This window comes from Lepisosteus oculatus, chromosome 27 (assembly GCF_040954835.1).
Source record: "Lepisosteus oculatus isolate fLepOcu1 chromosome 27, fLepOcu1.hap2, whole genome shotgun sequence".
Taxonomy (NCBI): domain Eukaryota; kingdom Metazoa; phylum Chordata; class Actinopteri; order Semionotiformes; family Lepisosteidae; genus Lepisosteus; species Lepisosteus oculatus.
Genome location: NC_090722.1, coordinates 3,856,533 through 3,881,743, shown reverse-complemented (window position 1 = coordinate 3,881,743; position 25,211 = coordinate 3,856,533). Strand labels below are relative to the sequence as shown.

Here is a 25,211-nt window from a genome sequence, read left to right as displayed (position 1 = left end):
GTCCAGACCTGAATCCAATCGAGAATCTGTGGAAAGAGCTGAAAACTGCTGTTCACAAACGCTCTCCATCCAACCTCACTGAGCTCGAGCTGTTTTGCAAGGAAGAATGGGCAAGAATTTCAGTCTCTCGATGTGCAAAACTGATAGAGACATACCCCAAGCGACTTGCAGCTGTAATCGCAGCAAAAGGTGGCTCTACAAAGTATTAACGCAAGGGGGCCGAATAATTTTGCACGCCCCACTTTTCATTTTTTTATTAGTTAAAAAAGTTTCAAAAATCCAATAGATTTCGTTCCACTTCACAATTGTGTCCCACTTGTTGGTGATTCTTCACATAAAATAAAAAATTTATATCTTTATGTTTGAAGCCTGAAATGTGGCAAAAGGTTGAAAAGTTCAAGGGGGCCGAATACTTTCGCAAGGCACTGTACCCCTTGGCGAAGTCATGTTCACCAGTTATTTTATACCGTACATAACTCTTCGTTTCAAGACCAACCTTCTCATACACGTATGCATGCATACTCATTCATGCTTTAAAAAAATAAGTTGTTTTTCTTTTACATGTATCAAAGATTTAAATCGGTTAATAGTGCAGTAATTTTGTATACGTTCACCTAGCTGGTCTGCATGATCCTGCGTCACCTAAGCGGAGGCATCAGCTCAAGGCAATAACCCTGACTTATTTAGCGGGATGACTCACAGCTGGTGTTGGCGAACAGCGTCACCAGGGTCTTCTTGGCCGCGTCGCTGGAATAAGCCGCGGGTGGAGCCGTGGAGATGACAGCGGGGGGGCCAGGGGCGGGGGCGGTGAGGGGCGAAGCCGCCGGAGCCCCAGCAGGGGGCCCCAAAGGGGCCTGTGACAGGGGGCCTGGAGCCGGGAGTCCCCTCGCAAGGTGCTGAACGCTGGGCGACACTGCAACGCGCACAAAGAAGGGGAGACGCAGCGTGAGACAAGTCCAGGGTCGGAGCCACCGCAATTCTGGAATGAAAATCCCCTTTTTTTCCAGACCGTGGACCATCTTGTTTTTGCACGCTGTATTTTTTTTTTTAAAACAGCTGCTTACACAATGCAAAATGGGTGAAAGGAAATTGAAATATAGCTGCACAAAAAAAAGTCAAGATTCTGCCAGACATTGCAGAACTAAACATGGACATTGTCTATTGTCTAATTTACCATGTATAAAATATTGCACGATAACCTACACGTTTTATATCTTCAACAAATATTATCAGAATGACTTGGATGCAGGATGTTGAGCACTGTAAATGCTGAAGAGGTTGCTCCCTAGTCCTTCACTGGAAATCACCCATCTTAACTACCACTCAATAAGAAATGGATGTTGCCCAAGCTTTGAGAAAGAGCCCTTGTGGAAATATTTGTCTCGTCTCATTTTCCAGCCACTTGCTCCTGCTGAGGGTTGTAGTCTTGACAGGCTGAGCAGATCAGACTCTATGACTCCCCACAAACAGGCTCCAGCTCTCCTGGGGGACTCCCAGACGCCCCCCCCCCCAGCCTGGACGAAAGCCGAAGGACACAAGAGGGAACCACAAGGGTGTGCGTTTTCACGCAAGCGGGAGGAGTTTTTCCAAGCTTGGTCATTATGTGGAGCCAACCCATGCAGTGAACACACGCTCTCTGGGATCTTCCCAGAATGGGCTGGATGAGCCATCCTTGAATCAGGAAAACCAAAGAGGAAGGGCGCCTGTGACCCCTGCTAACCTGAGCTGGCCCCTCTCTACCGTGACCCCCCGCTCACCTGAGCTGGCCCAGCTTCCCGTGACCCCCCGCTCACCTGTGACCCTAGTGCTCCCGTGACCCCCCGCTCACCTGTGACCCTAGTGCTCCCGTGACCCCCCGCTCACCTGAGCTGGCCCAGCTTCCCTTGACCCCCCGCTCACCTGTGACCCTAGTGCTCCCGTGACCCCCCGCTCACCTGTGATGGCCCCGCTCTCTATCACGCTCACATCTTCCACGGCCTCGTCCTCCACATCATCGTTCACCTGCTGCCAGGGCTCCAGCTCCTCCTCCTCGCACTCCATGAAGAGATCCGCGTCCGCCATGCTGGAGGGCACACGGCATGAAAGCACAGTTACATTGCTTTTCTGCAGGGCGGTTACCTTTGCACCCACTTACACAGCTGGCAGCGATACTGGACCAATTCAAGTGAAGTGCCTTGCTAAAGGGCACAACAGCTGTGTCTCACCCGGGATTTGAACCCACAACCCCTTCAGTTACGGGTCCAGAAGTGGGACCAGTGCCCTAGTAGTGTACTTAGTGTCGCTTCAATACAAAGTATTACAGAAAAAAAAATAAGGACAATGGGGGAAATTAATGATGGGGGGGTTAAGGGTTAATACAAGTGCAGATCCATTTTGTAGCCTTGTTGGTCAAAAAGAGATGCAGCAAATAAGCAAATTTGAAAATTTGAGAAGACAAATTTGCCACCGTGCCATTTTCGCCCTTCCACCCGGCGAGAAACCGCAAACCACATGCGGCAACGAAAAGAGATTTGCCCAAGCCATCCCTGGACGATCTCCAATACCCCGAAGTTTTATCTCGCCTGCTCTTACAGGTCTGAAGGGGCGAGGGCAGCTCTAAACACAACAGACTCTCAGGAAAACCAATTCGCTGCTGGAAGCAGGGGTGGGGCTCTCCCCCAGCAGGATAAACCAGAGGAAGATTGGCAACCTGTCCCCACGTCAGAGGCAGGACTTCTCCTCTGTTTCAAATAGGAAATGCAAGGGGGAAGCGAAATCATTATTCTTTTTTAACCAAACTGCCGGTGTTCTGAAATTCTGTGCCTCTGTGGTAGAAGAGTCTGAAAAACTGCCCCTCCCCTGCCCTCCGGGTGGGCTGCCCTACAAGCCGATTTTTGCAGGTGCAGAAAGAGAGACTAACGTGTTGCACTTCACACCCGCAGCAGAGTGAAAATGCAGAGTCAAAACCTCCGAACCCCCATCCCCTGGGGAACGTATTTTTGAAAAACCCGCCGCCGTTGCTCTAAGAAACCCCTGCCGTTGCTGCCCTGGCGACACCACAGCGCTTCCACCCTGGATCGCTGGGCATGGCCTGCCCTGCCCCCCGGCCCCTCAGGCGATCTCTCAGACGGGTTTCACCACCTCGTCCGTCTCCTGCGTCAAGAACGCCTGGCATCGAGCCGGTGCCAGGGGGGGCGCCCGGGGGCAGCTGTATAAAATGCGACACCCCCAAACAGTTCAAGACATACCAGACGATGCAATACCGATCAGCTCTGATCAATGAGCTACGAGCAGCAGGACAGCAAGGCTCTTCGGCCTGCCCAGCGAGTATTTATCCTGCCGATGTGGAACGGTGGCTGCTTCTGAAGAGTGGGGGGAAAAAAAAAACCCGGGCTGTGCTTACTCGTTCACAGATGGGGACAAAAACCAATGAACGCAGCAGTCATTGTCCATCCCTCAATATCCAGCTAAAATGTCTGACAAACCAAACGTGGAAGAGGTCACTAGCTTCGACAACACCAAACTGAAGAAGACAGAAACTCAAGATCCCTTTGCCATCAAAAGAAGGCATTCTTCACAATTTCATTCCCCGAAAATAATTTAACCCTGGATCAGCCACTTCCACGGCATAACTTTCCTACATTATTCCCCTTGGCTACGCACGCTTCGTTTGAATGAACAGGGGGCGCTTCGCTTTTAGTCTTCGGTCATCCTCCTCTTCCTGCTCCACCCCCCCATGTGTCACACAGGTGGGTGCGGGATTCAGGACGAGACCAAGCGCAGGGCTCAGAGGAGATCCCAGAGAGAGGAGCAGGAGCGCGTAAGGAAGGGGTGACGACTGAGAGCCGGCAAGGAGACCGACTGAAACAAGAAGCTGTGTCTTGTAGGAAATCTGGCTCGGGTATGGACCATGGGGGGGCTATCTCACCGATTTTAAACATTCAGAAGATGCTTGAGGGCAAAACATGACTAAATCTGTTTAAAACTACTGCACAGATGTTCTTATAGAAAAAGGCAGCAAAACCTAATCACACAAGTACACGTATCCAGACAAACTTCTCTGGGCAGCGTTCCAGAAATCCAGCGGTCCCTGTCCTCACACATTCCCTGATCCCAGCAGCTTCTGCACACATGGGGCAGCTAGTGACGGGTGTTACCCCAGTGTCCTGACCAAATCCCCCCCTGGCCTTTACCCATCATGGCCTCCTAATAATCCCCCTCTATGAACTGGCTTCCACTCTGCTCTCCTCCCCACTGAGAGCTGGTGTGTGGGGAGCAGACTGGAGCATCATCCAGGTGGGGGGATACACACTGGTGGTGCTGGAGGGGATCCCCATGACCTGTAAAGCGCTTTGAGTGGAGTGTCCAGAACAGTGCGAGGATTATTATTACAGCACAACCAGACCGCATGACCAAGCACCTTCAAGAACTGTACAACGCGCCACACCATTTAACCAGCAAATATTGTAACTCCCTTACATTGCAGTCGAGTTTCTCAAATGGCATGACCCACCACTGTGGTCATAAGCTTTGTTTTCTCTTCTTGCCCTGCGCGGTTACGTTTTTGTACGCGATCTGAGCCTCGAAGTCAACTTTCCAGGGATCCAAGATGTTGTCCGATGTCTCATCGGTTCCTCAGCCCATAACCTCACCCAGCGGGCCTGCACCGCTCTTCAACTGACCGCTGGGGGGAGCGTCCGGCCACCTGGGGAGCTCAGACCCTGGCAAGCGCCCTATAGAGTCTGGGGGGGGGGGGCTGGTGGACCACTGGGGCAGCGTGATGAAAATACAGTGTGACCATCGCGGTCCCGCGCGGGCTCGTGCCCTCCGCCACCCGTTCCGGCCCGCAGCACGAACCCGGGTCTCCGGCGTAACGCAACGGGGAACCAGCCGAGTGAGCTAAAGGAGACCTCCCCCAGCCCGGGCGGCTGAGGCCCCTGCTACGCGCAGGGAGGGCGGTGACGTCACCGTGCCCGAACTAACTCCGCCACACAACTGTTGTTGGGTCACCCAGCATCGTACCGCCGACTTCTGCGCCGCGGCTCACGAGTTCATGCACATGGACAGGCCAGAACAGACTCGAAGTGTAAAATTATGGAGCAGGAACGTGCGCTGACAACAGAAAAAAACAAACAAACAACGCCTCTCGCATGGGTGACCCTCAGGGAAAGCAGGCCAGCTGCCGCAGCGGTGCTGCTGGACCAGAAGGTGGCGCTCATGACCACAGACCGGCTCTTCCAATCAACATCCCACTTTGGCGACCAGGGACACCGCTCCATCGATGCAGGGGGCTGCACACAGGAGGAGGTGGGCTCCCGCAGTGTCCTGGCAAGACCACAGCTTGGGTTTACGCTCCCTGGCCTCCCCACAGCTGCCCCCCTCCCTTCGCTCTCCTCCCCCGATCTTCTGCACGGTGGGGCTGCCGGTGCAGAACGGCCCACCTGGAGAGAATCCCCACCCGTACGCGGATCTCGTAGGGATCCGACATAGAAGCAGCCGCCATTATCTCAGTGGGCTTCCAATAAGCGATCACGAGGCGCAGTGCCTTTGCAATTCCGCACGCGCTCTCTGTAAAAGATGAAGCGCGGTGCCTGGCAGTTTCAACCTCCCATCTGTCGAGCTACGAGGTTTGTTTTTTTAATTGAATACATAAAAAACTGAAGGGGGAGCTAAAGGGGTCTGATGTATGATGGGGACAATTGTCATCAATTATCTCAACCGCAGTCTCCTCCCTTATCTTCAAGGCTGCACTGCAGAAGCAAAATGCATTTAACAATACGAGCCGCGCACATAACCGTTTAAAATCACACCCACTCCATTGACTCATCACTGTGAAAACCTGTTTGGCAAAGAGATCCTTGCAGAGTGACTCTTTGTAGAAGGACTCGGATTATTCCACTTCTTCTATGGGGGGGGGGGGGGTTCTACGCCGGGAGATACCATTCAAGCAGAGTTCTAGAAACCTGCTCGAAAAGACCGGCTTGAGAGAACACACAAACGTACAAAATGTAACTCGCACCACAGTAATAATAATAATAATAATAATAATAATAATAATAATAACTTACACTTATATGGACACTCCACTCAAAGCGCTTTACAGGTAATGGGGACTCCCCTCCACCACCACCAATGTGCAGCCCCACCTGGATGATGTGACGGCAGCCATAGTGCGCCAGAACGCTCACCACACATCAGCTATCAGCTGTATAGCTTGTTCCACACTCCCATGAAGTCGCCACTGCTAAATGGTGTTCAGTTTTCCCGTAAGACGAAATCAGAATTGGTAAAGCTTATGATGAGTGTTGTTGATCAGCCACATTCACCCCTGTTGTTGCTGCTGCTGCTGTCGTTGAGTTGAGATATTCCTCAGCCCAGCCTGTCCGTGCTCCTCCGCCAGGTGACCATCCGGGCGTACGCCGTGCAGACCAAGGTGGCCGGTGCGCCCAAGAACGCCCCCGCGCTGCCGCCCCCGGCCCAGCCCCTGGAGGCGGAAAGCCTGCCCCCCAAGCCCGCCGACCCCCCCTCGGGGCTGAGCCCCGCGCAGAAACCCGCCGCCAAGAAGAAGACCGTCAGTAAGATGCTGGAGCTGCTGTCCAAGTTCCAGGAGCAGAGGTGCGGGGGGGTATCTTGGGGGTATGTTGTGGACAAGACAGGAGTGCAGCGTCCCCCAGTACACAGCCGACTCCTGTGGTCTCCAGCTCGGCTGAGGCATTGATCTTGGGTCAGGATTTACCACCACCACCCTGTAAACTGTCCTGGCGAACAGTCACGCCGTCCCTGAGCTGTGAGAGGTCGATCCTTGGAAACGTGCGGAAGACCGTATCCCTCCGGCCTACCAGTCCAGCCCAGGAGGAGGGGGGGACACGGCGCCCTTCTCTATGGGCTGGACCTCGCTGCCGGCGACGGCAGCCATAGTGCGCCAGAACGCTCACCACACATCAGCTATCAGTGGGGAGGAGAGCAGAGTAATGTAGCCAATTCATAGATGGGGATTATTAGGAGGCCATGATTGGTGAGGGCCAATGGGAAATTTGGCCAGGATGCCAGAGTTACACCCCTACTCTTTTCGAGAAACTCCCTGGCATTTTTAATGACCACAGAGAGTCAGGACCTCGGTTTTACGTCTCATCCGAAGGATGGCGCCTGTTTACAGTATAGTGTCCCCGTCACTATACTGGGGCATTAGGACCCACACAGACTGCAGGGTGAGCGCCCCCTGCTGGCCCCACTAAAAACTCTTCCAGCAGCAGCCTTAGTTTTTCCCAGGAGGTCTCCCATCTAGGTACTGACCAGGCTCACACCCGCTTAGCTTCAGTGGGTTACCAGTTGTGAGTTGCAGGGTGATATGGCTGCTGGCCTGTTTTATTTATAATATACCAACCAAATGAATTAATTGTCTTCGGACTTCTACAACCGAAGTGATGTAAAAGCAAATATTTCCCACCCTGGGGTGCACAATCCGGCAAAATGAAAAATCACATACATAACACTCCAGTTCTCCTCCCATCCTCGGGCTCGGAGCGAGTTTGGTTCTGAAATTGTGAGCCAAATAAAAAAAACCTGTACCGAACACCGTGCGTTATAAAAACGCCCGCCCGTTTCACTCTGTCACCGGTGACGTCAGAGTGACGTCGAGACCTCGCAGAAAGTTGACCTCACGACATGAAGGGCCGTTTACGTCATACGCGCAGCAGCCTATCAGAACGCAGCGTCCATCTTCACCCTGCACACTTGCACTGAGGGCTTTTTAAAAACAATAAACGAAACAATGACGTGATAAACCCGCAAGGCAAAAACTGTCCTGCACTCACAGCGCTGGTGCGAGTCACATTATACGCTACACATTGTAGTCCAATATCGCGCCGCATTTCCAGGCTTCTCCTGCACAGCGAGCAATTAAAGTAGCACCCAGCACGCAGGCGGCCAGCGGGGGCGGAGAGACCCAGCAGCTCCCTCCTCAGCCCGGACAGCCCGTCCAACATGGCCGACGCGTCGCCGCGCACACACGCCAGCCTGCCGTCTCCCCCGCGAAACCGGGGGCAGCCGCCTTTAAAGGAACCCCGGGTCCCCCCCCCCCTCTCCCAGACACGCACACGCCAGCGTGCCCGTGGGCTCCGGGGCTGGGGCGCTCGCCGGTCGGGATGGGGGGAGACGGGTCCCCCCGGCAGGACAATGAGCCGCGCGCTCCGACGCCACCAGAGGGAACAATACCCGCCACACAATCACAACAAACTCACCTCGCGTACGTCTGTCCTCCTTCCCCGGTGGGCGACGGAAAATTTAAAAAAAAAATGAAGGAAAAAAAAATTAAAATTCTGAGGAAGCTTCGGGGATTCGCCCACCCGGTGAAAACAAATAAGCCCGATCTGGGGGCAGGCAGGCAGGCGATTTTTTTTTTTCCTCACTCCTCTCTTTTTTTTTGTCGCTCGGCGCTGGTGAGGCCAACGTCACTTCCTCCCTGCCAGCCCGCGGCTCTTATTGGAGGAGAGCGCCGCGAAAGGGGCGGGGGCGGGGTGACGTCACCGAGGCCCTGCCGAATAAAATCCGCCCCGAGCAGAATCTCTCGAAGTAGTTCCTTTTATTGTGGCTCGCGCGGGTCTTTTTGTGTCCATTTTGGGGGAGGAATAAAATAATACATCACATAGTAAGGTGTAAACACTTCCCTCAATTGGACTGATATAAATTTTGAGAACCTACACTTTTAAAAGTCTCAATAAAAGCACCAATTTTGCTTTGGGGGGGCCCTATGCTTTCCACTAAGTGCGTCCATTTTGTGAGGTATTTTGAAAGAAATGATACATGATACACCATTTTAGTATGCGGCAAAACATGAGTCAAGAAAAAGAAACGCAATCAGATATTACATCTATCAAGATATCACATCTTGAATACTCAACGGGGAACACAGTGGAGGTCTTGATCCACCAAATAAAATTTCCCCCTTGGCCACACACATCACACTCCGCCCTATCCAGGCGATGAATATTTATTAAATAACCATACACGAATAATATAAAATCCACAGTATCACATATCATTTTTAATTGGGTGTAAAATACAGTAAATGTAGCCACAGAAAACAAGATGGCGGCCAAACTTGGCCAAGGTGATACTTCAGAAAGGTTTCCATTTAAGAAACGACGATTATTTCCCTTTACTAAAATCGCTCAACAATAAGTGGTAGGCCTTATGAAACAAGAAAGTCTATATAACAATAAAGTCTCACAAAATCCTGTTTCTAAGAAGAGAAATATTGAGTTATATTGCCAACGTAAACGACGGAGGAGCAACGATTTTGCACAGAACAATGGTTTGGCCGACAGGAACGGCTTCATCCACAAGCAAAATGCGCGAACTGCGTCAAACGGTGTCCTTTCTATTGCAGCAATACTTTCTAAACTGTAACGACAGTTTTGTTAATCAAATACGCCAGTGGTTCCTCCGAAATGTTAACATTTTTAGAGACAGGAGAGTACAAACAGATGTACCTTTGCAACAGCTGTGATCGTATGGGTCGAGTGTACGTTATTTCATCATTTATAGGACGTATTTTACTGCGTCGTCGGGGTGACAAAATAAACATTATGCTGCACACCTTCACGGGGAAATATTTAAACAGTGATTTTGAAAATCAATAAAACTGCTACGTAAAAACTGAAAGGAGAATAAGTCTACACACCAAAATGCGTTATCCAACGGCTCGCTGGCGCAGGACCACCCCAGTTGCCCCAAACCAACACGAGAGTATTTGGCATATTCTTGTCAGCGGGCATCCCAACGAAGGCCTTCAGGAAAAAAAAAACATTGTGGTAGTTATTTTGTTTTCATTTTAGATTCGATCTTTTTGTTTTTTTATTGAGTTGTGAAAGCTCAGCAGCTGTGGGAATTGAATTGTTTTAAAACAGGCGCGATTTTGTTTTAAAAAAATCATGTATGGAATGTAAACCCATGCTTTTATAGCACGTTAGCACAAACCGCCCATGTGAGTGTGCGGTCAGGCACTGTGTTAATGGGAGGATGGCGGTCTAAGCATCATTTCTGAGCCGCGAACAGCGGGACATCGCTCAGACGGGCTCGGCGGTTCTCATTCTTATCTGACCTACATACAACGCCGTAGTTCGCCCCGATACAACTCCTGCGATCGTGAAAAATGCGAGGTTTGCAGCGCTCAAATTAATTCTTCCAATTTTCCTTTCTGGGTTCAACACAGATTATTCCAGAATGTCTGGAGGATGTCCACGTGCGTCCAAGATCTGGGTTTAACGGTGAAAAAGATATGTCGCTGAACTAGAGAATAAATTACCTCTGTCATAACGTGTTAATTTTGGCATACCTGGCCGTGTTTTAAACCCTTTAAAATAAGAACTCTCGTTCTATTTTTTGAAATGGATTATTTGGGGCCTGCTTAGGTATTTATTTTTTGTGGCTGTTCTCTGCGCAAACACCCACATTCGAGACAAAACCCCCCTAAGAAGTGGCTCTGGCTGCCCCAGTCACCGCGCAGAGCAGAGCTGCACTGTTGGCAGTAATCGGTCTTAACAGAGGATTCAGAGAGCCGGGGCAAATAACGCAACGAGTGTTCCTGCGCTCGAATTAGTCATTAATCTACTATGGAAGCCTCTAATCAGGTCTGATTTAGCTCGCTTAGGACTATTCATAGCCGCGCTGCTCGGAGAGCTCAGAAACGGGTCGCGTTCTCAAGGCCGACGGAAACCCAGGGGGCAATTTCCTTCCACAGACCCCCTCTTTCTCCTTATCCCCCCTCACCCCAGCTGGTGCCAGGTACCCCGAGGGAGCGACGCCCCCTTCTTCTTGGGAGACATGTGGGACCAGGGGCAGTGGTTCAGTCTACTGACCAGGTGCGGGGCGGTGACCGTCGTGACTGCGATCAGTAAGTCCCCCGTCTGACCGGCTGCCGTTTACACGCAGGATGGCTCGTCTCGAACCTCGCGTCCCGGGGCGTAAATATCACAAGGATTTGGTTCTGGGGGGGATACGAAATCAACGTGATTTTCATTCGTTCTTTGATCAATAAATCATGAAGGAATACTGGTTTTACGCGCTAGAGGCAGCTGAAAAGGTCGGCTTTAGGGCACAGGCCTTTTAATTTGAAAAAAAAATCTTAGTGATGTACAGTAGCACACCATACTCTGGTAGTAACTTCTATTCTAAAATGGGTCATCCGAAAGTTTGTAGGCCGGCCCCGTTTTAAAGACTCGCTTGTGCGTGCCGTGTCCGTGCTCCTGTAGCGTTTCCAGTCGTCATCATCATATTTAGTCGTCATCTTCAAGTTTCACCTCCAGAAGAAAAGGCATCTGCAGGGCACAGTGCAAAGGTCACCTAATAGAGTTCAATAAATCCTGAACTAAGCCAACAGGTTGCCTGTTGAGAATCTTTGCCGCACTCTGTGGTACTGAAAGGATATTTCAAGATACTTGGAACACAGCCTAGATATATAGGAATTGAAAACAGTTAAAATGCAATTTAAGGGTACAAAATAATTCTGTTTTGGGGGTCTACTAAGGGTTAAATTATTTACATTACTCAAGCTAAATTATTTAACTTAAGGGGAACAGAAACCAGTAGGTTTGGGGGTCCCCTGGACCCCAGAACCGGTCCTGGAACACCTGATATAGGTGGATTCCCATTATACTTGGGAGTATGTGTGAATGCGTTGGGAGATACACACAAATATGTCCGTGAACTATTTTAAAAGGGTGTTTTATATAAAGGAGAAGCCCTGAGTCATTGTCTAAGGACCTGGCTCACCCGAGTGTTTCTATACCAGGTTTCTGAGGCATCAGTCTCTCCTAGACGGAATTCCAAAATAATAATTCCTAACGGACCAGTGCTTCTCAAGCAGGGTCTGGGAATTCCTGCCTTTTATTCCAGCAGGGTTCCTTCTTAATTACACGTGTTCGAGCCAGAATTGAACGCTTGGCTGTTCGGAGAAAAAACAGCTCCGGCCTCTGGACAGTAAGAGAGATTGAGACGTCATCTTCCACCCCTTGGCCAGGAGCTGGGATTCAGAATTCCTCTCGGCTGTGACAGTGGTTTCAAGGGGAAGTGTAATCAGTGGTGCTAGACAGTGTGAAATTCTATAATCCGAGTGCCTGTCACAGTGTCATTGCCGTCTGCGTGGATGTGTCGCTCACTGACGGACAATGAGGTGTTCAGAAATCTTATTGGATGTGACAGCGACTATTTTACACCCAGATGAAATAGAGATTGTGTTCGCAAAGCACCCTGGTAAAAATACACATAAAGGAGCTGGTTGTTGAGCAAGCAGGAGGAGTGGCAGAGAGTCTGGATTGCAAACTGATAGGTTTGGGACCAGTCCTTGGCAGATCTGTCTCTTTGAGAGAGGGACATCATTCAGATTGCTTCAGTAAAATGCCTGTGTAAATGGCTCCAACTGGAAGAAAAATACATTAACAGTGCTGATTACTTCCAAAGCTGAGACCTTAGTACAGTATGAAAACCAAACAGCCCGTGTGATTAAGGATTTCATAATCCCGGCCAATTAGCAGTAGATGTGGAACAAAATCCCAAAGACACAGAGATTGCAGCCAGGTCACTTGGTTAATACTCACACTCTTATGAACAGTTAATAATAATTAATAATTGCTTCCACTTACATAGCGCTTTTCTGGACACTCCACTCAAAGCGCTTTACAGGTCATGGGGATCCCCTCCACCACCACCAGTGTGCAGCCCCACCTGGATGATGCGCCAGTCCGCTCCCCACACACCAGCTCTCAGTGGGGAGGAGAGCAGAGTGATGAAGCCAGTTCAGAGACGCGGATTATTAGGAGGCCATGATTGGTAAGGGCCAATGGGAAATTTGGCCAGGACGCCGGGGATACACCCCTACTCTTTTCGAGAAACACCCTGGGATTTTTAATGACCGCAGAGGGTCAGTACCTCGGTTTTACGTCTCATCCGAAGGACGGTGCCTGTTTACAGTACAGTGTCCCCGTCACTATACTGGGGCATTAGGACCCACATGGACCGCAGGGTGAGCGCCCCCTGCTGGCCCCACTAAAAACTCTTCCAGCAGCAACCTTAGTTTTTCCCAGGAGTCTCCCATCCAGGTACTGACCAGGCTCACACCTGCTGAGCTTCAGTGGATTGCCAGTTGTGAGTTATTATTATTTAAACAATTTTATGTAGTTTAACATTGCCTTGTGTCTAAATCAACTGTAACATTAGCGTTTCTCTAAATTCTGAACACAACATTAAGGATAACAGGACCCTTAAGTGAACTCACGACCTGCTTATCTAGAGCTTTTCACCGGCTTTCATGCAGTGCTGAAGGAATTTATTTAGCTCGTTACCTTCACAAAGGTAACCGTTTCAGAGCAGAACATTTCATGAGGTGTAATTAACTCTTTTGGAAGTAAGTGGCAGTGTGTGCAAATTGAGAAGATCAAAGAGCATGAAACCAGAGCGAATCAGGGTGCCGAGAGCCTAGCATGGGAAGCTGTGTTTGTCCAATTAAGAGACTAAGAACTCTTTCAAGATACTGGGTCCCAAGCTGAATCCGCCAGCTCATACAAAAGAAAGTTGATGCCTTATGGAAAGTTCACAGAAGAGCCACTGGAATAATTTCTGGATTCTAAAGAGTGTTTCTTCTGTTTTCATGCTGTCCACCTCCCTCCTGGTCTCAAAGAGCTACACGGGGCCTGTTCTCTTCCTACCTGAGCTCTCGACGGCTCCGTTGAGGCCATTATTGACGTAATTGGTCTCTGAATGGCACCAGATTCCAAGTTTGCAGTCATCAGGGAATTCGAACCCCTGTAAAACCTGCGGCCCTCCAGTGGGGGAGTAGGGGGTTTTCTTGCCGTTTCGGCAGTTTGCGAGAAATGCTGTGATCAGTGAGTGGGTAACGTCGATGCAATGTTGGGAAATCCGTTGCACTGCTGAGGCAGCCTAAGTCAGTGATCAGTCCAATGACACCCCTCAGGCAGCCTTTTGTAAATCGGCGGCTGTGATGGATGCAGGATGTGGTTGACGCTGGTAAAGGCCCAGGAAAGTGAAGTACAGTCACAGTAAAGCAATCATGTAATAACATGGAAAAACACAGAGAGGGCTGGGGCAGCATGCTACAAGCTGCAGTACATTAAGCTATGTCCCAGAACTCTGGAATTCTGTCCCTAAGAATATTCAAGAGTCACCTTCCCTAAGCCCTTGCATCTTAATAATAATAATAATAATAATAATAATAGTAGTAGCGTTTAAGCAGGAGGGTGAAATCTGGTAACCTGCCCAATCACTATCCTGATGTATCCCAGATACTTTGAATCAAGGAGGTTCTGAGGACACTTGGCCCTACAGTCATATCCCCTGCATTCCAGGTCTGGTTCTCCTCCGGAAGTGGATCTCGGGTGGTGTGTGCCGGAGCCGGGCCCGCCTGGACGGGAAGACGGTGTTGATCACAGGGGCCAACACGGGCATCGGCAAAGAGACGGCGCGCGACCTGGCCCGCAGAGGTAAAGCGCCGCCGACCCCCGCCTGGCTCGGCCGGTATAGGAGCTCGTGGAAGGCCCAGGTCGAGCCCTGTGGTCCAGGCGCTTGCAGGTTCGAACCCGGGTCCCCACGGTCATGAGGCGATTCAGGATTCACCCCACAGCACTGCTGGGGTTGGGGCTTGTGGACAGGGTTCACTTGACCTTCAGTACAAACAGCAGCATCCAGGGACCTGCTGGGTACCTGCAGACTGGCGATGATGTCACTGAGAAACAGGCCTCTCCTCCAATCAGATTTAACTCACCTGCTGTATAAGGCACCATAGAGCTTGCAGCATGTCCAGAGGTGAACGGCCCTGACACTTGTGTTTGTCGGGAGGCAGTGGCTACATTCTCTCTTAATTCCCCTCTCTTCCTTCTCTGCATGTGGTACTGTAGCAATGGATACATTTTACTGTAGCCTTGTAGCTTACATGTATCTTTCACCGTTGCCAATATCAAGTTGGGCAATGCCTGAAACTATTTTTTTTTTACAAGAACAATGTCACCTAACGGTGCAAAGTGGAAGAGTTTCAGAAACTGAAAAGGGATGAGACCAGTGAGATACAATAGCACTGAGACAGTCAAGTGATGTGTCCCGAGGCAGCAGTGGGGAGTAGCGATTAGGACTCTGTATTCTGAAAGGCTGGGGGTTCGACTCGCAGGGCAACAAGCTGGTGTACTCTTGCACATTCTTAACTTCACTTAAATACCAAACTGAATGAACTACAGCCAATGTACATCGCTTTGAATTAAAGCATCAACCAGATAAAGAAAGAATAATCGTCCATCTTGTTCTTTTGCCAGACTTTGATGGGAATATCTCCTGGAAATAATTGTCTGCTAGACACCCTAAAACAGGAAGCTCAGGCCCTCTGGCTACCTCTCGGATTGTTAAATAAGTCAGGGTACTCCAGCAACTGGGGTAGAGAAGCTCATTCAGTCATGAGACCAGAGATCTACCTGCTATGCTGCACTGCCCCCTCATTTCTAAGGCAGTGTTTCACAGCTGGGACTTGAACCTGTAACCCCCCGCCCGTCATGAGTCCAGTGACTTGCCTACTATGCTACACAGTCCCCATCAAGCAACTAGAGCTCTTAAACTTGTCTTTTCCAAATGTGAAGTAGTTAGGAAGCCTGCCAGTTTGGAATTATTCCATGCTTTTTAAAACACAAGTTGTTCTTGACAGTTTTGCTTGATTCTGGAGCAATATCGCCCCCTGGCTACAGAGAGGCTGAAAACTTGAAAGACTTGCTCAAGCCAGACGGGACATGTTTTTTTGTATCTTGACTGTGAGAGAGGCAGGCTTCTCTCCTGTTTCCAGGAGGGGGCGCCCACGCGCACACTCCATGTATAGCGGCCACAGTTCTCCCCCGCAGAACCTCTCCCTTCCAGGTGCCCGTGTGGTCATCGCCTGCCGGGACCTGGCCAAGGCCGAAGCCGCGGCCGCCGAGATCCGCCGGACCACGGGCAACGGGAACGTGGCAGTGCGCCACCTGGACTTGGCGTCGCTCTGCTCCGTGCGCCAGTTCGCCCGGGACTACCTGGCCAGCGAGGAGCGGCTGGACGTGCTCATCAACAACGCCGGTAAGACCTGCTGAGCGCCGGCCCCGTGCCTCCTCGATGGCGGAGACCTCCGCCCCTCTGCATGTAAAGGCCAGAGGTGGAACACAGTGGATTGGAAACAATAATAATCCTCACTTCTATAGCGCTTTTCTGGACACTCCACTCAAAGCGCTTCACAGGTCATGGGGATCCCCTCCAGCACCACCAGTGTGTATCCCCCACCTGGATGATGCTCCAGTCTGCCCCCCACACACCAGCTCTCAGTGGGGAGGAGAGCAGAGTGATGAAGCCAGTTCAGAGATGGGGGTTCTTAGGAGGCCATGACTGGTAAAGGCCAGGGGGAAATTTGACCAGGACACTGGGGTAACACCCCTACTCTTTTCAAGAAACACCCTGAGATTTTTAATGACCACAGAGAGTCAGGACCTCAGTTTTACATCTCATTCAAAGGACGCCAGTACAGCTGCTGACAAAGGCTATGAACGGCCATGAGGGGCACTGTAGCAAAGCAGGTAAGTCTGTGGTCTTGTGACTGGTGGCCTGTGGGTTCAATCCCTGCTGTTGCATCCATAAGTGGGAACTCAGCCACTTTTTTCGTGGGGGGTGACCCCTGAAATGGGTTCCTTGTCCTCTCTCTGGTCCGCTGGTGGCTACAGGAAGCCAGGATGAGCTCTGTCCTAATGCACTTCTATGGCTCGGAGAGGATACTGACCTAGCAGGGGCACGGTGTGTGGGAGAACAGCCAGCAGTCCTTAACACTGCTAGTGGGACGGATTCAAAAGGTTCTGGGGATGAGTTAAAGAACATGCCCTAGCAGCACAGGGTGCTAGGAGGGACTGAGCTGGGGCAGGGGGCAGCAGTATGGAGGAGGAGGTTGCGGGTTCAAATCCCAGCTCTTGTACTCTTGAGCAAGTTGGTCCACTCAATTTGTCCCAGCACAATACCCAGCTATCACTGAGGAGCATGAAAGTGTTAAATATCTTGGCACTATTGTAGATGACAAGCTCACTTTGGAGGAAAACATGGATGCCATGTGTAAGAAGAGCCAACTGCAACTGTTCTCCCGGAGAAAACCCTGCTCTTTTAATGTGCGTGCTACAACGATGACTTTATTCTACAGCACTTTCAGTGAACCTGTCCTCACATTTACTGCAGTGACTGGGTTTGATGAACTGAAGACACACACTAAAAACAGACAGCAGGATTGTGAAGGTAGCCAGCAAGATTGGTGCACAACAACTCCAGCTGTCAGACATTATTGTTAAACAATTAGTGCAGTAGGCCAATATATTCACTGACTATCCTAACCACCCCTTGCACAATGAATCTGATTAATTCCATCTGGGCATTGATTTAGACTGCCTATATGCAAGAGCAATAGAACCAAGTTACTTTTTTTTTCCATGGCTATTAACCTGCTTAATTTGGCTGCAATCATTTAAATGAAGGATTGTAAATTTTGCTGTATGTGTAGTTTTGTTCTTCAAACATGCATGTCTCTTATTTGTCAATAGGTTCACGGGGTGTTAGATGAATTATGTTTTTTTACCTCCCTGTAAAGCTAATTTCCCCATCTGGGACAATAAAGGAAAGAAGGAAGCTGTGTAAATGAGTGCAAAATATCAGTCACTGACATGGGTCTCAGATGAATTAATTAGTCATCATTATAGAAGCGCAGGCCCTTGCCACAGTTCCTTTACAGAATACAGTATAAGTCTGTGTTGTGAAAGAGGGCAAGGTCAATCAAGGCCAAGATCTGACCCTCTTCAGGACCTCAAGCACAGTGAGAAAATCAAAAGCAACACGATGAGCAGATAACGACGGAGAAGGAGCAATCCCGTTAAAACTCCGGTTTGTTTAGAAGTTGTCCTGTGAAAGCTGTGGAGGGGAAGACCCAGCAGGACCCAATCTAAAAACGATGGCTGGCTCCAGTCAGCTGGAGCCTATTAACAGTGGCTTCCTCTTTCTTGGTACCTGTTTCGGCTCCTCGCAGGTGTCATGATGTGTCCCAAATGGACCACAGAAGACGGGTTCGAGATGCAGCTGGGCGTCAATCACCTGGGCCATTTCTTACTGACCAATCAGCTGTTGGGAAAGCTGAAGAGCTCCGCCCCCAGCCGGGTGGTCAATGTGTCCAGCATCGCTCACAAAGGCGGTAAGCCCATCCCTCTCCCCGCCCCTTTGCCCTTGTCTCCTAGCGCATTTACTTCCTGGTGTAATCCACAGGGTTGAGGCGCACAAATTCTGCAGTAGCAATAGACTAAAACACAGCCTCCACTGCTATACCTGTTAGAGAAACAACACATTCCCAGCATTCCTTGCTCAAGGACATTTGACTGCCTTATCCCCAAGGCCTTCCAGGCTAATATACCTTAAAAACCATGTGGACTAAAGCCAAAATGTTCTGAAATAAACAGTGATGTCCATTTATCAGCTTCAATGACATGGCTGGGTAGCTTGTTCCACACTTTATGTAAAGTAGTGCCTCCTTATATTAGAGGTGCCCCTCTAATTCCATTTCAGATCAACAGACTGGGGCAACCGGGCAGAGGAAGGGAAGTGAACGCAAGTAGCTTTTCCAGAAACAGAATAGAAGTCCCGCTCAGGTCAGGCGGAGAACGCACTGCCCAATCAATCCCCTTGTCAATACTCTGAAGCCGTTTCTCAGCAGTACTGGGATTGGAGATAAAAACCAGGGTGCTGGCACTAGTCCTGATCAAGCAGCAGGAGGACCAACATCTCTGAAGCAATGCTGCACCATGACATTACAAACCGTCTGTTCATGCTGCCGTCTCAGAGCAAGAGTTTGCTAGGTTGAGTCCTAAATGGCAAGTTAATGTGGAGACGAGGAACATCAAATCTGCAGCTTTCAAATCGAAATTAAAGACTTCCGTCTATCCATTTTATCCAATTCAGGGCTGTGGGGGAGCTGGGGCCTATCCCAGCAAGCAAAATGATACACCCAGGATGGGACGCTATCGCACTGAATGACACATATACTCATGGGTGTGTCTGTCTGTGTGGAGCATGCATGTTCTAATCACGTGCACATGGGGTTTTCTGCAGGTGCCAAAAGAGACGCTTGTTCACTTCTGCAACCTTCCAAAGGAAAGAAATGCCAAATCGGGTGGATAGATAATATATCATGCAATTCTGGCACCCAGGATTTTAGTTCCTGTACTGATTTTCATCTGTACTCTTATTTTTCCCTGTGGAAAGTGCTTTGTCCATGGAATGTGGTCTGCAATCAAAAATGTGTTCGTTCTAATGGATCTCAGTGCCGTGCCTGTAGTGAAAGATGGTAGAAGGTACTTCTTACTGAGACCCGAGGTGAACTTCTATTCTAGTCCCTGTAGGCAGCGGTTTTTATGTCTGTATTGTGAATGCAGGTGGCATCTCCACAGATTCAACTGGGCTACTCTTCTCGCCCCCCGCAGGCCAGATTCACTTCGACGACGTCTTCTTTGACAAGACGCCCTACAGCTCCTTGGTGAGCTACCGGCAGAGCAAACTGGCTGTGCTGCTCTTCTCCAGGGAGCTGGCTCGGAGGATGCAAGGTCAGTGTGGGCAGGAGGCCCTGCAGTGAACGGAGAGCAGGAGAGGGCCAGTGTGGGCGCGAGGCCCTGCAGAGTGCAGAATGGGGTCAGTGTGGGCACAAGGCACTGGAGAGAGAAGGATGGGATCATTATGGGCACGAGGCACTGCACAGAGAAGGATGGGGTCAGTGTGGGCACGAGGCCCTGCAGTGCCAGCAGAGAGCAGGACGGGGGGGTCAGTATTATTAAATTCTTATCAACAAAGGTACAGTTTTCTTTTCCTCCCTTGCTGGGGTTGTTTACCTCATATATCTTGACTAGCATCCATTTACGAAAGCTGAGCGAGGGAAGCTAGAAAGTTCAAACACACGTGACATTAAGAGACGTTAGTCCTGAAGCTCCCCCCTCTAGTGGAAACATGCTGGCCCTTGGACACGGATTAGAGGAGCTGGTGACAGCCACCTACTCTGCTCCATGAGAGACACGGGATCCTCTGGCTTCAGTGTCCCGTTGTGGGATTGAGGCAGTACTATCCTATCCTCATCCGATTGCAGCAGAGTCCCGTACCCACTGATCCGCGATTTCCTGGCACCACTCTGCACGTCTTCCATAAGATGGTGTGATCGCAGCGCTGTGCCATAACTTCCTCTCCCCCTGCCTGTGTTGCTCCGCAGGAAGTGGGGTGACCTCCTATTCCCTTCACCCCGGGGTGATCCGCACAGAGCTGGGCCGCCACGTGCTGACGGGGTACCCCCTGCTGAAGGCGATCGTCTCGGGCCCCTCTCTGCTCCTCATGAAGACCCCTGCGGAGGGAGCCCAGACCTCCATCTACTGCGCTGTGACTGAAGGGCTAGAGAAGTACTCGGGCTGCTACTTCAGGTAGAGGAGGGCGGGCTGTGGGAGACAGGGCACGGACCAGAGCCTCTTCCGGTTCCTCTGCTGTGCTTGGTTGCAAAATGTTGAAGCTTGTCTCCGCCCTTCAAATGTGGGGACGCTGGCCCCTTCCTTCCTCCAGAGCCAGCTCTGCACTCCCCGCGGTCATTGGGGAGGGGGGATGAAAAAAGCAAAGCTCCCCAGCCAGCAGAAGCACATGTACTGCATTTGCAGAAAGTGTTTTTTTGCCCTTTGGAGCAGTTTGGGAAAATGCCCTGGCATTCTGTCACAGTGAGCAAACGAGAACAACACGACTTCCAAAACACGACTTGGAAATAACACTTTTTGTTTTTCCTTGGCTGTGGCCTCTCTTGTTAGAGAGAACCCATTAGATCGGTAGGGGTTCCCCAATTCTGGTTGTGGGGACCTCCCCCCAACATCTACTGCGTTTCACTGCAGCTGAGCTCTGTAGATTAATGAATCCTAAACCGAGCCAGCAGGTTGCTTGGAGCCTCTGTATGTTTTTTTTTTCCCTCCTCTGCCTAAACAGAGACTAAATTACTTCAGCTCAAGATTTAGAAGGTTGACCTTCCCCAAGACTAGGATGGGGGACACTCCACCTTCATACACACCTGATGAAGGATGAAGGCACTGCAGCCAAAATGTTTTTCTCCCCTAATTCTTTCCGCTTCACAGGGCTAAATAAACCAGTTCTTGTCCCTGCGCTGACCCAGTTTGAAGCTTGAGGAGTTTTGCTTTTAGCATGATGAACGGTGGTGGTGGTGGTGGGAGCAAATCTTGTTTCAGGATTAAAAAAAACTGGGGCTCCGGCCGTGACACTGCGCCTCTTGTCTTTGCATCAGTGACTGCGCCCTCAAGCAGCCAGCTCCGGAAGGGAAGGACCACCAGGCTGCCAGACAGTTGTGGGAGCTCAGCGCCAAACTCGTGGGCCCGACGGACGACTGACCTTTGACCTCCTGCAACGCCCACCCAGGGCCTTGCAGGGGACCCCCCAGCCAGCTTACTGTTCTCGATAGCCCTGGGACACGGATGTGCTGGAACCCCAGAGTCCAACCCTCCATTTCTCCCATTCCTCCCTGGAGGAAGTCATAGTTTTGGCAAAGTTTCTAGAAGGAGCATGCATGACAATCCGGGCAGTTCCTTATCCGGAGAGCCGTGCATTGCCTGTGTCCTTCACAATGGGGCACTCTGCGATTGTTCTGAGAGAACTAGACCCCTGCCTTTTTTTGCAAAGCAACACATTAAAAATCTATTCTGCTCTTGCACTAAACACATTTCAGCTTCCCAGGAAGCTGTGGTCTATCCAGACCGATATCTGAACCTTGCAACTCCTGGGAAAACTTTCACGGCACATCCCTGTATTGTTCCAGCCTGGATTAACTGCAGCGCAGTTTCCAAACCCACCAGCCCAGACTGCAGCCATCCAATGCGCTCGGACTCAGACTGCAACCCCTGATTGGTCATAAAGCCCTGTTCAAGTTGAAGGACACAGGCTGCTCTTTAACTGGAGATGAGACAAAGAAAATAAAAGCAAGGCAAACCTTTTTAATCAGTGTAGAGATTTAAACAATTGTGCCACATCCTGTCTAGGAATACCTTTGCTGATAAGTTTAAATACACAGAACTGAGCAGCCCCTGACTGTTCATTGTACTAAATACCAGAGGAAGTGGAACATTAACAGTCAAGAGTGAAGGAAGTGTGTGATGAACTTATAGATGGGAAACAACCTTTATCAGTGTTTTTCCTATAAATCATCTGGTCTGTTATGCCAGAAATGTTTTCCCCAATTGGAAAATTGGAATGTTAAACCTGTAATTGCATTGTGCAGAATATGGAAGAGGTTGTCTAGAACCTATATGAGAAGAAAAAAAAAAGTCCATACTTCAAAGGGTTGGGCAGATCAGTGGAGAGCATTACTGCTTTCCAGAGCCGGGGTGCTGGGTTCAAGGCCAGACCTGGGGTGCTTGCCTTCTACATGCAGTTTGTATGTTCACCCCCCTGTTTGCATGGTTTTTTACTCCAGGTGCTCTGGTTCCCCCCCCCCCCACACCGCCCACCCAAAGGCTTCTGGGGAAAGTAGCCCTCCTGCAATGGACTGGAATCCTGTCCAGACTAGAGATGGCCTTGTGCCTGTTGCATGCTGGGATAGGCTCCAGCTCCCCCACCACAGCCCTGACCTGGATAAAGCACTCAGAATGGATAGATTGATATAAAAGGGTTCTTGATCTTGAACGCTCCAATTTAGTGATAAATCAGGTGAGACCTGTAGGACACACTTTGAAATTAAAGGGCTATACAATAAGTGCAAGGACTTATTGTTGGCAATATTGTCCCCTTAAGCACACCTATCTTCAGTTACATGATTACATGCCTCATAATACAATTCACAACTGAATGTATAGATGGAAATAGCATTACAGAGATGTGTAGAATTGCCTGTACAGATCACTGCAAGAAGGCTCCACAGTGTCTCTTTTCAGCATGAAAAGAACCTTTACTTGTTCCCTGTGTTTGATATGGATGTCCATTTAGAAATCTGTGCATATTAAGGCATCTCGAAAGCAGGTGTCTACAGCCTGTCCCGCAGAGCTCTTCTCACTGGAGCAGTCGAGATCACCCAACACCCGAGAGCAAAACCAGGCAAAAAAAAAAAGTCTCCTGTTCAATTCAACCGCCAGCCTCTGAAGGCTGAAAAGGACTTAGTTCAGCATTTAAGACCCCCTAATCCAATAGGAAACAATTCACCAAATTTTAAAGATGCTATCCCAGTCTTTTGGATCTCTATGCTTCTATGAGAATAACTATGTAAAATCATAAACCTGAAATCATTAATATACACTAAATTAAATGTGCACAAGTCTGTAACAGGGGGAAAAAAAATTACACAACTCAATTTTTGCACACACAGGCCATTAAAAATTAGAGGGAACATTAACCAGTAGGTGACACTTTCCTCTGAAGGAGGATTCACACATCAATGTCCCAGTATGGTGACCGGAGACACTGTCCTGTAGGTGGTGCACCAAGTTGCTGAGTGTTCATCTCCTGAGGCACCACCCGCAAGAGCTGGGGAATTACCCTGGTGTCCCAGCCCTTTCCCCCTCTGAACTTGGGCAAGTCTGCTCTCCCAGAAGTTCCCCCTCCATTCCATTAGTGAAGTAACAGGAGAGGCCTACCTCCATTCAAGCATCCTGAGCACATGAAGTCACAACAAACAGCAAGGCTTTGTATGAGAAGAAATGTTCATCTACCTAAACCAACATCACCTCCTCCCCTCCCAGCCCCCGAGAGTCCCTTTATATACCACACTAGTCTAAATTAACCCCATGTGAGCATGTGGCTCTCACTCTTTCACCCAATGATCTAATCAATTACTCAATCAAGGCTCCAATGCACCACATGTGTGAACCTGTGCACAGACAACAAAGGCCTTAATGACCTCCAGTGACAGGCCAGCTGAGACTACTGTCCACCCTACAGCTGGTCACCACTGGTCAGCGCTCACTTCTCTGCTGGATCTCCTCTGCAATGGGGGTGCACGTCCGTGGTGAGTGCAGTGGGTCCCCTCCTCTGTGTAAAGGGACTTTGGAGAGCTTTGGAATCAAAAGTGATATACAGACACCAGCAGCCATTAATTAATACCACCCACCCCTCTGTTTTCTAACCACTGTACCCAATTCAGGGTCAGGGGGTGGGGGAGAGCAAGAGCCTATGCCAACAAGCAGTGGGCACAGAGCAGGGTACACTTTGATCAGGACACCAGTCCATGGTAGGGCAGATACACACACACTCATGCCTGGGCAATTTTGCAACGAACACCCATGCAAACAAAGGGAGAACATACAGACTCCCCACAGACAGGACCCCAGAGCTGAGAGGCAGCACTGCTGACCACTGCACTTCCTTGCCTGCCAGTATTCTGTTCCTTGTGGATAATTGTGGATCCTCCTGTCATGGGTTGTAAGTACTTGTATGGGCTCACTGTCACGAATTGAAAAAGATGTCATATTCATGTATGCAATTGTTATAGAGGTACTTATGCACTCTGATGCATGGGTATATTTACCGGCTACAGCGTCTTAGTGTTTGTATGGTATCTGATATGAATAAAATTAGAGGAGACATGTATGATGTTCTCTATGAGATGGGGAGCTGTTGAATCTGTTCAGCAGGATTCCAGGTGGACTCTGGTGGGATTGCTGCTGAGCGTTTGTTTTGTTTAGCAGACAAATTGTATATGAGGCCATTGACATTTTTAAAATGTACAAACTGTAAAATAGGAATAAGATATGACACAATGTCACATTGTCTTCATAATAATAAACTTTATTTTACAAAGCGCCTTTAAAGGTGGTTTTTCAAAGCGCTTTACAGAATGACAACAACAATAAATAAGAAGAATACACAAGATAAAACACAATTACAATACACAGAGGAGACAGTAGATGGGGGTACCAAGTATACTAGGAGCAGAGGGGTGAAGAACAGAACCAGTTCAGAAAAGGCTCTTCTAAAGAAGAAGGTTGCGAGTCTGGATTTGAAGGAGTTTAGAGAAGGTGAGTCTGATATCCTTGGGGAGAGAGTTCCAGAGCTTGTGGGCATAACAGGAGAAGGCCCTGTCGCCCATACAATGTAGACGGACTTGGGGGACAGTAAGGAGGGCAGAATTAGAAGAGCGATGGTTGCGAGGTGGGGAGTAGGGTGATGATAGTTCAGACAGGTAC

The 25,211-nt window shown here is 49.7% G+C and overlaps 2 protein-coding genes across 7 annotated transcripts in view; one reads left to right on the top strand and one right to left on the bottom strand.

Moving 5' to 3' along the window:
- The window catches only part of pogzb (pogo transposable element derived with ZNF domain b), a 39,186-nt gene extending 30,742 nt beyond the window's left edge, over positions 1-8,444 (bottom strand). For 4 of the 6 annotated variants that reach the window (XM_069184840.1, XM_069184843.1, XM_069184844.1 and 1 more), the window contains exons 1-3: positions 8,220-8,444; positions 1,935-2,062; positions 701-913 (exon numbers count right to left, since the gene is read on the bottom strand). In XM_069184840.1, coding sequence (XP_069040941.1) covers positions 701-913; positions 1,935-2,061 — 340 coding nt within the window. In that variant the 5' untranslated portion in view covers position 2,062; positions 8,220-8,444. Of the gene's footprint in view, positions 1-700; positions 914-1,934; positions 2,063-7,465; positions 7,770-7,793; positions 7,865-8,219 lie in introns of those variants that run through there. The other 2 variants (XM_069184841.1, XM_069184842.1) reach the window with 2 other exon arrangements.
- On the top strand, positions 8,121-23,120 carry LOC102696020 (retinol dehydrogenase 13). The gene is made up of 8 exons (XM_006641757.3): positions 8,121-8,224; positions 10,755-10,873; positions 14,340-14,474; positions 15,886-16,077; positions 18,050-18,211; positions 19,494-19,613; positions 20,267-20,471; positions 21,329-23,120. Exons 1-8 carry the CDS (start codon positions 8,124-8,126, stop codon positions 21,429-21,431), a joined length of 1,137 nt encoding a protein of 378 aa, XP_006641820.2. The 5' UTR covers positions 8,121-8,123; the 3' UTR covers positions 21,432-23,120.
- The last annotated feature ends 2,091 nt before the right edge of the window (positions 23,121-25,211 follow it).

Excerpts from the sequence above, each read along its gene's own strand:
- LOC102696020 (XM_006641757.3), top strand. The coding sequence starts at position 8,124 with ATGGGGGGAGACGGGTCCCCCCGGCAGGACAATGAGCCGCGCGCTCCG. Across the intron at positions 14,475-15,885 it reads GCGCGACCTGGCCCGCAGAG|GTGCCCGTGTGGTCATCGCC; the intron begins GTAAAGCGCCGC and ends TCTCCCTTCCAG. Across the intron at positions 20,472-21,328 it reads TACTCGGGCTGCTACTTCAG|TGACTGCGCCCTCAAGCAGC; the intron begins GTAGAGGAGGGC and ends TCTTTGCATCAG.